Below are 16,207 nucleotides of genomic sequence, written 5' to 3' on the forward strand. Positions count from 1 at the left end.
TACATTGCTAGGCTGTCTTTGTATAAAATTTAAATACTGTAACTATTTAGTATATAAAATAAACATGATAGAGCCTCCCATTACATAACTAATCCTTTCTCTTCCCAGAAATAAGCAAGTACAGTGACGTGCATATAAGTTTATAAATAGGGTAACTTACAAAACCTAAATATCATCTTACATATATAGGATTCTGTCAAGCAATTGCATTAGTAGATTGCATTAATTGCATTAATAGATTAATATGTCACTATCTTACCTGGCTTGAGGAAGTTGAGTGTTTTGCTCAAGAGTAAGCAGGTAAAATGCAGAGCTTGGATTTGGACCCACATCTGGCTCCTGGGTCCAGAATTTTATNTATATATGTGTTATAATTTTGCACTACCAAGCCATATTGTATGTCTAATATTAAATGAAATAGTACACTGGGTGAAATACCTGAGGGATATATGGTTCACCTATTCTTCGAGATACTATACACGTACCTCCGATTAATTGGGTCAAGCCACCAGTCCCTGGGTGATATGATAGGGCACCCATCTCTCTCCCAGATTATTGTAGCTAAATTGCACTTTTGCCTATGTTAAGGAATGATTTAAAAAAGAAAAGGATCCATGGAATTTGTTACTGCATTTATTCTAAGAGCATATGAAAAACATTGCTCCTATTGCCAACAGTATCCTCTTCATAAAGCCCCCTAGTTTGAATTCTCCTCTGGTGTCTACTCCAGGAATAGTTGTACATCTGGTGAGTAATGCTGCATGATTTTGTTAATTTTAGAGGATGCCATATAACCAGTTCTCCCTCTCATCCTATTCACGGCTAGAAAGGTTAAGCCAGATCTCGAGTTGGGTTCTAATTTTACAAACTACATTCAGTTTTAAAAATGATCTCACTCTTGGCTTATTCTCTTTGTGTGATAACTTCCATGCTGTCATTTCTATTACTTTTTTCTTGTATTTTTAATATTTTTAAAACATGCTGGAGCACAGGATATTGAATGCATTCAGGCAGTACTCCACATAGTAATGTGAGGCCAGAACTGGCTTTTACTGGTCCCAGTGGGGGAGCTGCATGGTGGTAAGAGACACCAACTCCACTGTTAGACCCTGAGGGTGCACTTGCAGCTCTGTTATCTTGGGCAAGCTACTTAATGTCTCCATGACTGAATTTTCTCAATTGTAAAATGAGGATTGTAATCTTGTGACCTTACCCAATAACACTGTAAATTTGAAAGCGAGTTAATTCCCCTCAAGTTATGTAACTGGTTTAGAAGAACGCCTGGCACGGGAATTTCTGGGCAATTCTAGCAAAGGAGCCAACAGAGTGACTCTGCAGTTTTCTTCCTGAATTTATCAAATTAATGAAATGGTAGTTACTCTTTGGTCCACAGAATCTCAGCACTGAGAAGGATAATAAAGCTTCATAAGTCTAATCATCCCTGTAGTGGAAGAATCGTCTCCACAATGCCCAAGGAAAGTAGAGCAATAGCCTTCAAGTAGTGTCAGAAATGATCTCCTTCAGCAACTGCTTCCAGAGAATTCTGATTATCGGGAACGTCGTCCTTAAGTATCATAGTCGGTTCTGATTTCTCCTGATGGTTTTTCATTTTTGGCATCATCCCAGTTTGACCAATCATATATAAATCTCCGAAGAGTAACTTCGCTTTTTAAAAATGTAACTATTCCTTCACTGAATATCTTGCATCTAAAATTTGAGTAATTAGAACACTGTTACACTTTATTGGATTTTTTTCTTAAGAATTAAGAAGAATCTGTTTAAAAGGCATCCTGCTGGCTATCCCAGGGTCATGAGTTAAAGCCCCATGTTGAGCTGGAGCCTACTTAAAATGAAAAAGATTTTAGAAAGAAAAAAAGAATTTAAAAAATCTGTTTAGAAATTGACCTTGAGAAAAACATGGAAAGACTGGTGAGGTAGGAGGAAAGCACACAGAGTCAGGAGAGCTGTAATCTGGTTTGAATTCTTCAGCTTTGGGGCACCTGAGTGGCTCAGTCAGTTGAGTGTCGGACTTTGGTTCAGAAGTCACAGTTCATGGGTTTAAGCCCCGTATCAGGCTCATCAGGCTCTATGCTGACCGCCCAGACCTTGGAGCCTCCTTCAGATTCTATGTCTCCCCCCCCCCCCGCCCCCAGCCCCTCTCTCTGCCCTTCCCCTGCTCATGCTCTATCTCTCTCTTTCCCTCAAAAATAAGTAAACATCCAAAAAATTATAAACAAATAAATGAATTCATTCTTGGGCCAGCTAGTGACCTCCCCACTGACTTTCCTACTCTGGGTTTTTGTTGTAGAGTGTGTAAAATCCTAAGAGTGAAAGAGATGATCCCAAAGATGCCTGCACTTCTGAAATTATATGATCACCTTGCATTTGTCCAGCTAACTGGTTTTTGGACATTGTATTTAGTGCATATCAGAAACTCCACCAGTGGGTGCACAGGATCAGAAAGAGAAAGTGAAATAGGTCAATTTGGATAATAGCTATCACTGGAAACAAATATTGAGTGGCTCAAAAATTAGATCTGAGAAACAAATTGAGGGAGTTTATCTTTAGGATTGACATTGTGATGAGGATATGGTCTTTTTTTACATATACAGAGGGTGAGCAGAGATATAATGGAGAAAGATGAAGCAATCTATACTTCTGATCGTACACTTAGATTTCAAGATTCCAAACCAGGAACCTCTTCTCTTTTATTGGGCTGGGACACAAGAGAATTCCCCCACATCCATCTAAAATGGGATACTACATGTTAAAGATTTATATATTTTTAAGATAATATTTAAAATTGTATGGCTATAAAAGTAATACATTGTACATGCAAACAGTATGGAAATATGGAAAAGATAAAGTGCCTCATGATACCATCTGCAAGAGAAGGAAGCATTGTTAGTAATTTGGTGTATATGAGTATACAATTATATAATACCTATTTAGCGAAATATTGTATTTGTGTAAAAGAAAATATACAAAGAGAATTGAGCCCCCTATATCATTTTACTTCACAAGGCTTTTATTTTTTTTAATATTTTATTTATTTCTGAGAGAGAGAGAGAGAGAGAGCAGAGGAGGGTCAGAGAGAGAGGGAGATACAGAATCTGAAGCAGGCTCCAGGCTCTGAGCTAGCTGTCAGCACAGACCTGACATGGGGCTTGAACCCACGAACTGTGAGATCATGACCTGAGCTGAAGTCGGACGCTTAACCGACTGAGCCACCCAGGTGCCCTATGGCTTTTAATTATAAATATGAATCTACATCCTTTTTGATGACTGGATAACATTCTTTTATAAGGATATGGCATTAATATTTTTAAAATCTTTTACTGATGATTGCTTGTCTTAAGATGGTTTTTACAGTTATACCTCAGCTGCCATTTTTTTCCAACCATTTGTACCTGTGCCCTAAGGTGAACACGCACACACACTCACACAATCCAAAACACGAAAAATGAAAAAACTTGCTCTCAGGGTGATTAACTTTCCTATTAGATGTTTGGGGGAAAATTTTGATGTTGAGACTTCACAACTGTTAAAAAGTCACTTCTGACTAGTGTGATGATAATCATGACACACGGCCTCCTTGGAGATTCTGGGAGCAATAAATTAGCTGACGGTTATGAGTGCTTTCAAGCTGAAAAGTACTGAGTGTTATTTTAACAAAGGCTGAAGTAGCCATGATTAAGTACAGTTCCGACTCAAGCTTATCGAGCTGTGATGGACAGGTTTCCACTGTTTAATCTCAGAATACTTTGACGATGGCCTGTGTATCAAAGTATGAAAAATTTCCATCACCAAATCTACATTCAGCCCACCATGCCTACCATAGTGGGATAGCACAGAGGCATCTACACCTGGGGAGTGAAATCCCCTGTAAATCACACCGTGAATTTCATTTTCATGTGATCTTTTTTTTAAATTTTTTTTTTAATGTTTTATTTATTTCTAGGAGAGAGAGAGAGAGAGACAGCATGAGCAGGGGAGGGTCAGAGAGAGAGGGAGTGACAGACTGAAACAGGCTCCAGGCTCTGAGCTGGCAGTCAGCACAGAGCCCGACGCGGGGCTCGAACCCATGAGCCGCGAGATCATGACCTAAGCGAAAGTCGGATGCTTAACCGACTAAGCCATCCAGGCGCCCCTCATGTGATCTTTTTAAACTTAGCTAAGAAGGGTGCCTGAGTGGCTCAATGGGTTGGTTGAGCATCTGACTCTTGATTTCATTTCAGGTCATGATCCCAGGGTGGTGGGACCATACTCCATGATGAGCCCCACATAAGGTTTTGTGCTGAGAGTGGAGCCCACTTAAGACTCTCTCTCTGTCTCTCAGTCTCTCTCTCCCTCCATCTTTCCCTCTCTTGCATGTTCTCTCTCCCTCTTTAAAAAATAAAAATAAATAAACCTGTTTTGGAATGATTGAATTGTGCCTAGACACACAAATGATTTGTCCATCCTGATGGAAGAAATCAACTTCTCACTCCTTGGTAAACAGCACATGTACCACATTCATCCATTTTCTCCTTTTCCCAACTTCTTCCTCCAAGCAGGTTCTCAGCCTGCTACTTTTTACCAAGATATTAAAGGTGAACAGAAATTTTAAACCTTCCCTGTGAATCGTATTTTAAAAAAAAACTCTAGGTCTCTGGATAAACAGAATGGTGGGATGATTATCCACCTAATATCTAATACCTCTGACATGGTAGGCCTGACTTTCTCAATACCCAACTCTGTGTGTAACTTGAGTATCAATCCTATTACAGTGCAATTACTTATGAATGTATCTGACACCTTCAGCTTCATATTTACTTCAGATAAATGTATTCTTTTTTTTTTTTTAATTTATTTCTAGGAGAGAGAGAGAGAGAGACAGCATGAGCAGGGGAGGGTCAGAGAGAGAGGGAGACACAGACTCTGAAATAGGCTCCAGGCTCTGAGCTGGCAGTCAGCACAGAGCCCGACGCGGGGCTCGAACCCACGAACCGCGAGATCATGACCTAAGCGAAAGTCGGACGCTTAACCGACTAAGCCACCCAGGCGCCCCTAGATAAATGTATTCTTAGACATTTGCTTAATTGTGCTGGGGGTAGGGAGTGGTACACAGTGAATACATGATTGTTCCAGGGAAACTGGTATGGCCAGAACAAATAACATGGTCCAAAAGAATATGCTTTGGCCATCCAGAGGTCCAGCACTAACTATTTTTCTTCTACCACCAGGTGCATAAACTATAAAGATCAATACACAAATGGCTGGTATATCTGGTAAGGACATCCTCAATTTGTTATAAATTCTTGGTGTTGTATATACACTCTGTTTCCTAAATAATTGACAGGGCACATGAAGTCATACAGTTAAGGAAATTTTAGGGGTCATGTAATACACATGGAAACATCACTTTCAGGTTAGCGTCTACTGTTTACTTATGAACTTCCTGTGACAGGGAACCTAACAATTTTTAGGCATAATAGCTTGTTCCCAATTTAGAGACATTAACAATAAAATAATTTTTTTCTTTCTCTTGAAATCTCCCTGAAACGACTCCTCTACCAATTTCAAAAATCTTGAAAATCCTCAAAATAAGACTGCTACCTTTTGCAAGCTAGTCCTTCAGAAATCTTAAGACAGTTGTTACAATTCTCTTAACTCATGACTTCTATATTTTCTAAACTAAAGTTGATCAGTTCTCTCAATTAGATGGTTAGTTCCTGTCTTGTCCACCTTTAAATCCCCAACCCCAACCTCTAGAATCCGTTCAGTTGCTTAAATACTAGTTGAATGCATGGCTGGCTGGCTGAAAGAAAGGAATAATGAATGAATTAATTAAGGAACCAAGACACTGCCCCTTAGAGCACCCCTCCAATTTCTATGGNTTTGGCCTCACAGGTTTCTTGCATCCTGTCTCCTAAAGCTCTTGCCCCCTATCCAGGAGGTAGCAGGAGCTCCTACTCACTCCTCCGCTACTTCTTCTTCTTCTGGCATCAGGTTCTTGTTGCTGATTTTCCTTGTGGCTCTTCTCTGTGGAGTAGTGTTCTTCTGCCTCCAGTGCTGGCTGAGGAGATCCCGAATTGATTCTCCAAGACGCACTATGGCTGTTTTTGCTGTTGGAGACTTGGACCCCGTTTATGGTGAGCTGTCTGCACACTTCTAGACTTCCTGTTTGAAACCCAATGGCTTGTGGTAAATTGAAAAACTAACCTCTGGAAAGCAGATTTGTGAACTGTGAACACGTCTCCTTTGAAGACTCGAAGGAATTCAATGGCGAGAGAGTCTACATAAGGTAACTTCAGAAGACGGGAGATCCCTACCCAAAATGTGTCTTGGGGTAATGACTCATAGTTGAACCTAAACATTTTGCTCAGTCAACACACAAAAGTGAAGAGAGATACAGGGCTTGTCACTCCAAGTGAGTGGGAGGGCTTAAGGTACAGAACTGCTTCTCTGAGTCCGATATGAGTCTAGACTGCTGTGTTCATAGTCTCATTACTAAGTTATCTATGCCTCAGTTATGTGCAATGACATTGACCACGTTTTCCAGATTATCTGCTACCAGTGCACAGCCTGAAATACTTGGAATTGGGCAGGTGGATGTCAGTATCCATGTTTTTTGTCCCCAGACACACAGGCAGCACCCTGATCCTGCCTGCTTCTAACCCCCACCCCCAAAACCATGCCCTTTCTGCTATTTTCTAGTATACATAAGAGTAAGGAATGGAGGAAATTCAAGTTTTTAGAGTTATTTGCAACTGCTAGACTTACCTATAAGTAACAGAACTACCACTTAACTGATTTCTGGGAGGTCGCAGATCATAGTTTATTTATTTACGTTAAGCATTGTTCTCAACCAGATCATCTGTTGTGAAACTTTCCCTATAAGGTGCCATATTGTACACCATCCAATATGGTTGCCTCGAGAGGGCATGGTAGAGATTAACAGCTGCCCTTCGGGAACGTGGGCCCGCATAAGATTTTCAATAAATGGAGCAGGGCACGCTCTAGTAAAATCAACAGCTAAATAAAAAGTGGGGTAAAAATGAGCTTACATGTTTTAATATCAAAACGTGGTACTCTAAGATTTAGTGATTATATGTACTATTGGCTTTTTAAAAAGTCATTATTTAACGGGAGAAACACATGTCAATTTGAGAAATGGTTATTTGGGGAAGAATAATTAAAGTCTCCGATGGAAAAAAAAATAATCTTTCTCTTAAAATCGAACACATTCTATTAAGCATAAGAGGAAATAGGGTCACTGACATTCTAATAAATTGTATTAGTCAAAGTGGTCAACATGGCCACATTGGCCTATTTTTCTTTATTTAATTTGAGGTATTTAACAAATAAATGCAATTATGATTCTTCTAACCTGACTTCAGTTTCTAAAGAGGAGAATCCGCTCTGGTCTTCTTAGGCCTTTACTTACTAGGAAGAGGACTGTTTTCTAGACTGCCCTGAATCTTTAAAAACGTCTTGTCTTAATTGTAAGTAAGCTACCCAGTTATACTGTTATCATTTTTAAGGCGATTTATTTGCCAGTTATATCCCCATTTATCTAACATGTTATATCTCCTGTGTGGTGGTTTACACATATGCTTTTGAATTTGCCTGAACTTGCCTTAACAGGTATGACTGGGAGAGAAGGTGTTAAGCCAGATAGATTACTTCAATAATCTGTATGTTTTCATACCAAATACAGGGCATTAGAATCACATTCTCTATATTACTATATTACCCTGATGTCATTACGGATAGGAAAAGAATATGCTTGCGAAGAATTTTTTTTAAATATATAGTCACAGTTTATTTCACATCTACCAAGTGCTAGGCGCAAGATTGAGGCTTCTCAGATATTTCTAACTGCTAAATACCAACAATTTTCCTCTAATGATATTATATACTTTTCTCACTGTGCTGGATAAATATACCACATAGACCTTTGCTGCAAATCAACTAATAGACTTCAGGTTGTCCATAACTGAGGGAAGGGAGCCGGCAGAAATCTGGGCCGGGCATTCATGGCTCAGTCACCTCATCCCTTGTGCTAAGTACAGCTGGGTATCTCAAACCTCCAGATGTCTCCACTGAGTGACTCTTACTCTCTAGAATCCTCATTCTCTTTTTCATTCTCCTGGGTCCTCCTTAATCCCACCGCTACCTCACTGAATCTTATTTTGCTCAGGAAACAGTTAAACTCCCCCTCAGCTTAAGTTGTTTTATGAAACTCATTTTTGTTGCTTACCGTCTTAGGACCAGGGACTCAGTTGCCCATTTCTATTTATTTATTTATTTTCCCTTGCTTAGCTGGGTGTTAGGGTGTCCCACCCACCACACATCTTCCATCCTATCTCAGGGATGCTCAGAAACGTTGTACAGCCAGTGAACAGCTATTCACACCATCTTTGATGTGGATGTGGTTCCCAGAGCTGTGCTTCCAGACATTCCTGTATCTCCTCTCTAAACCAAAACACAACAGTTGTTTGGGGCACCTGGGATATCAGATATTTATCTGACTCTCGATTTCAGCTCAGGTCATGCATGATCCCTGAGCCGCACGGTGCTCTCTCTCTCTCTCTGCCCCACCTCCGCTTGTGCTCTCTCTTTCCCTCTTTCTCTCTCTCTCAGAAAAAACATCACAACAGAATAATTTACGAGGTGGTGTTCGCTGTGATCTTTAGTGACATCTTCCTGACTAGCAATTCTGTTTTACAAATCCCAGGAAGTCAATAGTTTAAAGCATTCTGAAACCCAGACCCAGACTAGATTTCTTTTCCTCACTGGATCCCCATTACACTTTCATTTCCTCTGACAAATGATCCTTTCTATCCACTCTTTCTAGAAAAGGAGCTTTTCTCCAAAAGGGAAATGAGAGAACCACTCCAGGATCTTTTTATGGCTACAGGGGAGGTCAGGGCCAAAGTCTCCACAGCACCCCACAGAGTCTGTGCTCACAGCTTCAAGGCGGGAGGAGAGGGAAGGGTCCAGTCACTGCCAGATTCACACACCCATGCTGCTGGGTATGGGGCTGCACCTGAGTCTTCCTCACAGTCCCAGGTCAGAGGACAGGGGAATATGAGAACCCAGTTGGAAGATAACGGTGATGTGAAATATGAAATAAGGCTTCTGGATTCTGTGCCTCACTTTGAGCACGAAGGGATACATAGCACATTCCCTCCTGAATACAGAATGTAGGAAATGGGTCATTCAAAACACTTTAATGGAGAGAACTAGATTTGCTCTTTTAAACTTGGGTTTCTTCCTAGACCTTTATTTTATTTCTTCAAAAATTATCTCATGCTGTTGCCACTATTTGTTGAATATATGAGTTGAAACAGCTCTGCTCTTCTGACCTGTGGGTCCAAGGTTTGACTCTCAGGATCCCATGGAAGCTGCCCTCAACCGAAGAACCAAGAAGAGAATTTTGACAGAATATGGAAAGCTAGAGTAGACCGAATCTGAGTGCTGTTAAAATATGTACAATGGGAAATTTCTCTCCCTACCAATTCCACACAGTATTATTATGGCTCAAGTTGTCAATTATCTTTTCTTAATGTTTACTTTTTTTTATTTTTGAGAGAGAGAGAGAGCATGAGCAGGGGAGGGGCAGAGAGAGAGGGAGACCCAGAATCTGAAGCAGGCTCCATTCTCTCAGCTGTCAGCACAGAGCCCGATGCAGTGCTCGAACCCACAAACCACAAGATCATGACATGAGCTGAATGAAGTTGGACGCTTAATCAACTGAGCCACCCAAGTGCCTCATCAAGTTGTCAATTATCTCAATTAGAAATATACAAGAGAGAAAGGCAAACACACGGCTTGGGATCCTCAGAAACAGTGTGTACGGAAGGCCTTGCCAGCCCAGACAATCCTAATGCGTGATAAGATTTCTGTCTGGGACTGGTCCTTGGGATCTCACGCAAACCCCAGGCCCCAGCTGCATCTCCTGGGCCCAGTGTGTCATGTCCTCACAGTCTTCTGCTGATCTGCTGCCCAATTGTCCCTGTCTTCCTTTCCCTCTCATGGGCTCTATGTTTTCATGTCCATAACATGTCACAATGAAGTTTTCTAGGCACCTTAAGGGGAGAAAGAATCCCTCTGATACCCCTTGGAGGATAAGGAGGAAAGGGTGGTACAGCTAGAGAAATAAGGAAGGAAGGAGGGGGACTAAAAGAAAATCAAGAGCATGAAGGGAAAAGGGAAAGATGAAGAGCAAGAGGGGAAGGAATCTATAGTTTGAGGTTGGAGAGATTTTGAGGACTGAAATTAACACCTACTTATTCTATACAAGCCCTGAAGTCATGGTTTTGGTTCTGTTTTTGTTTTTGTTTCCTGCCTCAGTCCTACCTCCTCTTCCTGCACTCAGCCTCTGGGGTCTCCTAGACAGTCCCTTCCCCCATTATCACCTCCCCCCACCCCCGACTCATCTCCTGGATCCAATTTTCCCTTAGCATCCCTGCGATACCCTAGAGAGGACCTGTTCACTGCCCTATGCCTTCCTGAATGGGGTTGTCCATAAAGTGGTCTCTGAGACCTCTCGCCCCTTCTTTCAGTCATGAGACCCTAACAATTCTAGAATTAACTTAGCACCTGTGTTAGAGGCAAACATGATTTCTTGTTTCACTGTTGTCTTCCGGCCTTGCCTTACCTTACCTATTTTAATGATACTTCTAGGCTTATTATCTGAGAAGCCCACAGAAAACAAGAGATTTACAGGCTCTCTTCCTCCCCACCCCCAATGTATAAATGGAGAGAATGCACACTGGGCAACAGAAAGTGATTTTTTAAAAGAATGTATACAAATTTTTAGTAAAGGTGGGAAAAGAAAATCATTAAAATTCTCCATAACCATCTGTACCCCAAGGTCAAGGACTGTGAGACAGGGTGAATAGACAGAAAATACAAATGACTTAAGAGAAAAATTTTGAGTTTGTTAATTTAATGCTTTTGCTTATTAAATCTGTATTTTTAAAAAAATGGGAGAAATTTTAAAGTCGATTGTAAACAGAAAGTGTTCTGTTAATTTGCTGAAAATAATGAAAATAGGTTTTCACTGAAAATAAGATTTTGAAGCTGAATAAAACTCTTATTTATGAGAGAGCAGGACATTAAGGTTAATTAAAAGAAAAATGTTTGGGGTCTGATGGTGAGGGAGGACTAAGGACTTGAGACAGTAAAAGCAATCAAGTGCTCTTTAGAAAAGAAAATTTGAGAGCATAGAAGAGAGATCCCCACTGTTATTAACAGCATAGCGGAGAGATCCTCATCATTATTTAACTGAAATAATAAATTACTATAAAATCTATATTGACTGCTCTTCCGTCCTATGTGACTCAGAGCTGGGCCCTGTTAGCCCTAACAGGGTAGCAAACAGACCCCATGCCATTCCTGAGATGCCAGCAAGGTGAGCACTTAAAGTGACACCTTTCCTTAGGCCACTCATCTTGGCTTAGCTCCTCTTGGGGGCTGATCTCCTCGATAATGCTGCCTTTCAGAGATCCAATCTTCCTGACCCCACTTCTTCTGCAGCTCAGAGATAATCTTCCCTTTTTCTTACTTCAAGGTAAATAGAATTACTAGTCTTTCAGCAGTGATTAAAGGGGAGGGTTCTGAATTGGGGAGGGGAAGGAGACCTGGACAGGGAGGGAAGAAGTACGCCCTTCCGTGCCAGCTCTTTTCTCCCCCAATTCTCCCGGATCCTTACTTATTTTAGGATGGTTTCTTTTTTTTTCTTTTTTTTTCTTAATGTTTATTTATTTTGAAAGACAGAGGGAGAGAGCAGGGGAAGGGCAGAGAGAGAGGCAGACAGTGGATCTGAAGCAGGCTCTGCACTGACAGCACAGATTTGCAGCTCAAACTCACGAACCATAAGACCATGATCTGAGTCATAGTTGGACACTTAACTGACCCAAGAAGGTACCCCTAGGATGGTTTCTGAAGTGTTATCTCTGTATACTTTATGGTCTCCATGTAGATATTCTGTGACTCATTTTAGGCAAGGAAAGAAGGAGCATTTCATTCACATGTTTTCTTTCCAGGGCATGATAGCAGTAACAGCTTACATTTATTGAGCATTTACCATAAGCCATGCTTGTGCTAACATCTCTAGTCTTGTTTATTCTTCCTTACAACCTTACGAAGGGTCCACTATCATTCCGAACACTCTAAAGATGAGGGAAGCAAGACACTTAGAAACCAAGCCACACGGCTAGCTGATAGTAGAACAATGACTGAAATTCAGGCACTGTCAGTTACTCTCACAGAGGAGAAAGAAATGAGATACAGAAATGAAAAGAGAAGAAAGAGGTAGAAGGGGCAGGTTCAAATAAGGCAAGCCAATGGGCCCGATCTTAATGATGTGGGAAATCTGAACTCTAGCTATAAAAACTCAGCAGTGAATATACTGGTTTTACAAAACTAAACAACAAACTCATACCTTCGCTGGTGGATCCATAGAAAACTACAGGAGCTTTTCATTTTAACTGAGTTCTTCCCCGTTCTTAATTTGTCAAAAGATAAAAATTACGTCTGTTCACCGCCCCCTTCTTATGATACAGGTGTTCCCTGCTATCTGAAAGCAAGCCTTGCATAAGCCAAAAAGACTTAAAGAAGCGATTACCATTAATTTATACAGAAAAATTTGTGAGTGTCTCCAGACCCCAAAAATAACATCTCTTTAGCTTTTCTGAGTTGTTAGAGTGCATCTTGCTATCGGATGCACAAAGTCAGGATAAAGCACAGAGAGATGCTCAGAGACACACTTCAAAGCCATGGTGGCTTGATGTCAGTGTAGCCCCAGGGAATGAACTGTGTGGGACCACTTTCCTGCTCAGGTGTACACTGCGTATACAGTGGTGCACTGCAAAATAAATACTGAATATCATTCACTTTTCACCCTCTTTTTGGAAAAGCAAAGATCCTCCCTGAAATTCTTTTAGAGCAAAAAGCAAGTACTAATGGAGGTCTTTCGTAAAACAGAAGTAGGGTAAATGGAACATTCAAAAAGTGAATTGAAAACATTCAATACCTCTATTGCATGTAAACCTGCTTTGAAAAAAGTTAAAAACTGATACATGTTTGGTTCAACAAAAGCTTTCTGAACACAATGACTGCGTTATGTTCATCAAATGAATGCCCTGTGGTTTTCATGACGGGCTTAAGAACAATGGCCAAATTTGTAGTAAGATGATAACATAAAACTTTCTACCACAGAGAGTAATTGTTAATATCCATTTGCCAGGAGCACAATATTGATAATAGCAGCAGTAGAGATAAATTTGATCTGGTAATTGTGTCAAGTCAATCTGATCAACCGCTCCAGGCAGAATGAGAGCTAAATGACCACTGACTCGGTACCAGGGGCATATACCAGGGGCAGTTCATCTAGGAAATGGACAATGCTTAGCACCAGTACCCACAATGCAGGGAGGTGCTGGGGCAAATACACTTTGCCAATGCTAACTGTTTCATCAGGTGCCTCAGACTTACCTTACATCATTCTAAGTTTCCTAACTGCAAAAGGCTCTAACTCCACAAATTATTCTGTTTCATAATCCCTGTGCTATAATGTTGATAATGATAATGGTTAAATATTTCACCATTAAAATAAGATAAATTAGAAAATAATATTGTAAATAAAAGAAAATGCATGCATATTCCTAGCATATGGTAGAGTTCTTAATATACTATTACTACTAATGATAATTAGCTATTAATGGATAATTACTGTGTATCAGGTTTTGTTTTAAGCCCTCTAAATTCGTTAAGCCTTGCTTTTACAGACAAAGGTCGTTTTGTTGCATAGGAGAAAACTGACATACAGAAATGTTATGTAATAGCCTAAGAGTAGATTATTCAATAAATAATTCCTTCAGGAAAGTGCTGAACCAGGCTTCTATTCAAAATTCTCTACACTTCATAGATTTTATTAATATCTGAATTATTCTATTCTGCTCTCCCAACTAGTGAATACAAATACAAATATATGAACATTCATGGTTCCAAAATGTTCCATAAACATTGTGCACTCCAAGGTAAAGATTCTGAATAACCTGAGTTTGGATTCCAGTGATACAGCTATTGCCTAACATGTAACTATTCCTTAAATTGTTTTGCTAATTGGGTCATTCTCTTTGGGATCCCCTTGGTGGTATCACATTTTAATCCTTCGAGAAGAGGTCAGCAAACTTTTTCCTGGTAAGGGCTAGATAGGAGACACATTTGGTTTTGCAGGCCACTGGTCTCCGTGGGCACTATTCATCTCTGCCATTGTGATGCAAAAAGGAACAATAGGTAAATGAATGACATGGCTGTGTTCCAGTTAAACGTAATATATAAAAATGGCCAAAGAGCTAGATTTTTTTCAAGGGCCTATTTTTTCTTTAATGGTGAATTTAGAGTTGTTACTGAAATTTATAGTTGTTATTGTCTTGAAAAGAAGGAATCAAATCATTTCAAGACAGCCAAAGACCCTGGTTAATATATAAAGGGAAAGAGAGATATGTGGTTATGAAATATTACTGTCGGTTCCTGTTGTAACGCAAAAACTGTAATAGTCTTTCAAGGGAATACTAATAGAAGATTTCCAGAAGAGGTACTGAAATAAGTTCGTCTCTCAAGGTGATCTGTTTGAGGAAGAAAATGCTTGTTTTTGCTATTTTGTGGCGTCTAGTGTGCATCATTTAAAAGTTGAAATTTTGGGACGCCTGGGTGGCTCAGTCGGTTAAATGTCCAACTTGGGCTCAGGTTATGATCTCAGGGTTCATGAGCTTGAGTCCCCCTTCTCCCCATCCCTCACCCCCATCCCCCATCAGGATCTGTGTCGACAGCTCAGAGCCTGGAGCCTGCTTCAGATTCTGTGCCTCCTACCCTCTCCCTCTCTGTCCCTTCCCTACTCGTGCCCTGTCTTCTCTCTCTAAAATAAAATAAACATAAAAAATTAAAATAAATAATAATAAAGTCAAAATTCTGATTTTGAAGCCTTTTTTAAAAATTTCATAATGCTTTTTCTTTATTGTGTGTATGTACTTTAAGTGCAAACTTTGCACAAGTTAACATTTTTACTATTTGTCATAGAGAAATGTTTAATTACATTAGTTATAGTTTGCAGAGCATGCATATAAAATAATGAGGTTCAGACAATATATTTAAATATTTCTATTGAAATTTGCATTTACCATGAAGGAAACATTAGCTAAAATACCATTAGTATTTACAGGAATCTTATATCCGAATCTACCAAAAAGGGCATCCCTCCTACCTTCGGCTGCTAAACTGTAAATGCTTCTTGATGGGTTTGTCGATGATGATATAATCTGTTCATGAGAGCAAATTTTCTTGCGATAGTGACTAAACTATCACCGCAGAGAGCAAGATGGTTGTAATTTTTTTTTCTCGAGGGTACAAATAATTTTCTGTTGCTCCAGTGATCCAAGAAATGCCAGATTTTATTAGGCAGTTCATGTACTTCTGTTTTATGCTGACTAGAAAGATTACAGTTCCCTGTTTTTCTCTTTCCAGGGACAGAAGTGGCTGTGAATCCAACTGTTGGAATTCACCTTCAAACTCAAAACCCTGAATTGTACCCTCCTCCATGTTTTGGAACATTAGGGCCCCCACCTCCATATGAAGAAACTCTGAAATCAAGCCGATTTTAGCTCTGGATCACCAACTGGAAACATCAGAAATATTTTTTATTCGAAAACATCAAATTTAGGAACAATTTTTTTATTTAGTGGGAATTCCCAGAAATCAGTTAATATAGCCTGAAAAGGGACAAATAGGCAGAAGGATGAATGTAGAGAAACAATTTTGGTCAGGAAGATATTTCAGTAGTACCTTGGCGGACTCTTAGTGTTTTATTGCTGTGTTATATTTTGTGCTACCTGATCAAGTCAATGTACTCCATCAGGACTCAAATAGCCAGTGATTAAGAGATGGAGTGGGTCTTCATTAAGTTTGGAATTTTACTGAGTACACATCACAGATTTCCTAGCCTTATTATCTCTGTCCTAATCTGACCTCTCCCCTAGTATGGAATTAGTAAGAAACACCATAATTTCACAATGACCCAAGCAGATATTCAGACATCCCAGACCCAGACCAGAAAGAGAATATTTGAATTAGGGTAAAAGGCGACACTAGGGAACAAGGGACACTCAGAGTTGAAGGGTGAAGGATGAACGAAGAGGAAGATAAAAAGTCCAGT

General features: G+C 40.0%; 1 protein-coding gene across 1 annotated transcript in view; it reads left to right on the forward strand.

Annotated features, from left to right (window-relative positions):
- Positions 1-15,656, forward strand: part of TMEM207 (transmembrane protein 207) — a 19,213-nt gene extending 3,557 nt beyond the window's left edge. Inside the window, exons 3-5 of the mRNA XM_077754542.1 lie at positions 5,226-5,270; positions 5,992-6,134; positions 15,520-15,656. Of these exons, the coding sequence (XP_077610668.1) occupies positions 5,226-5,270; positions 5,992-6,134; positions 15,520-15,656 (325 nt within the window). The remainder of the gene's footprint in view (positions 1-5,225; positions 5,271-5,991; positions 6,135-15,519) is intronic.
- The last annotated feature ends 551 nt before the right edge of the window (positions 15,657-16,207 follow it).

Source organism: Crocuta crocuta, unplaced genomic scaffold (assembly GCF_008692635.1).
Source record: "Crocuta crocuta isolate KB4526 unplaced genomic scaffold, BGI_CrCroc_1.0 scaffold70, whole genome shotgun sequence".
Lineage (NCBI taxonomy): Eukaryota > Metazoa > Chordata > Mammalia > Carnivora > Hyaenidae > Crocuta > Crocuta crocuta.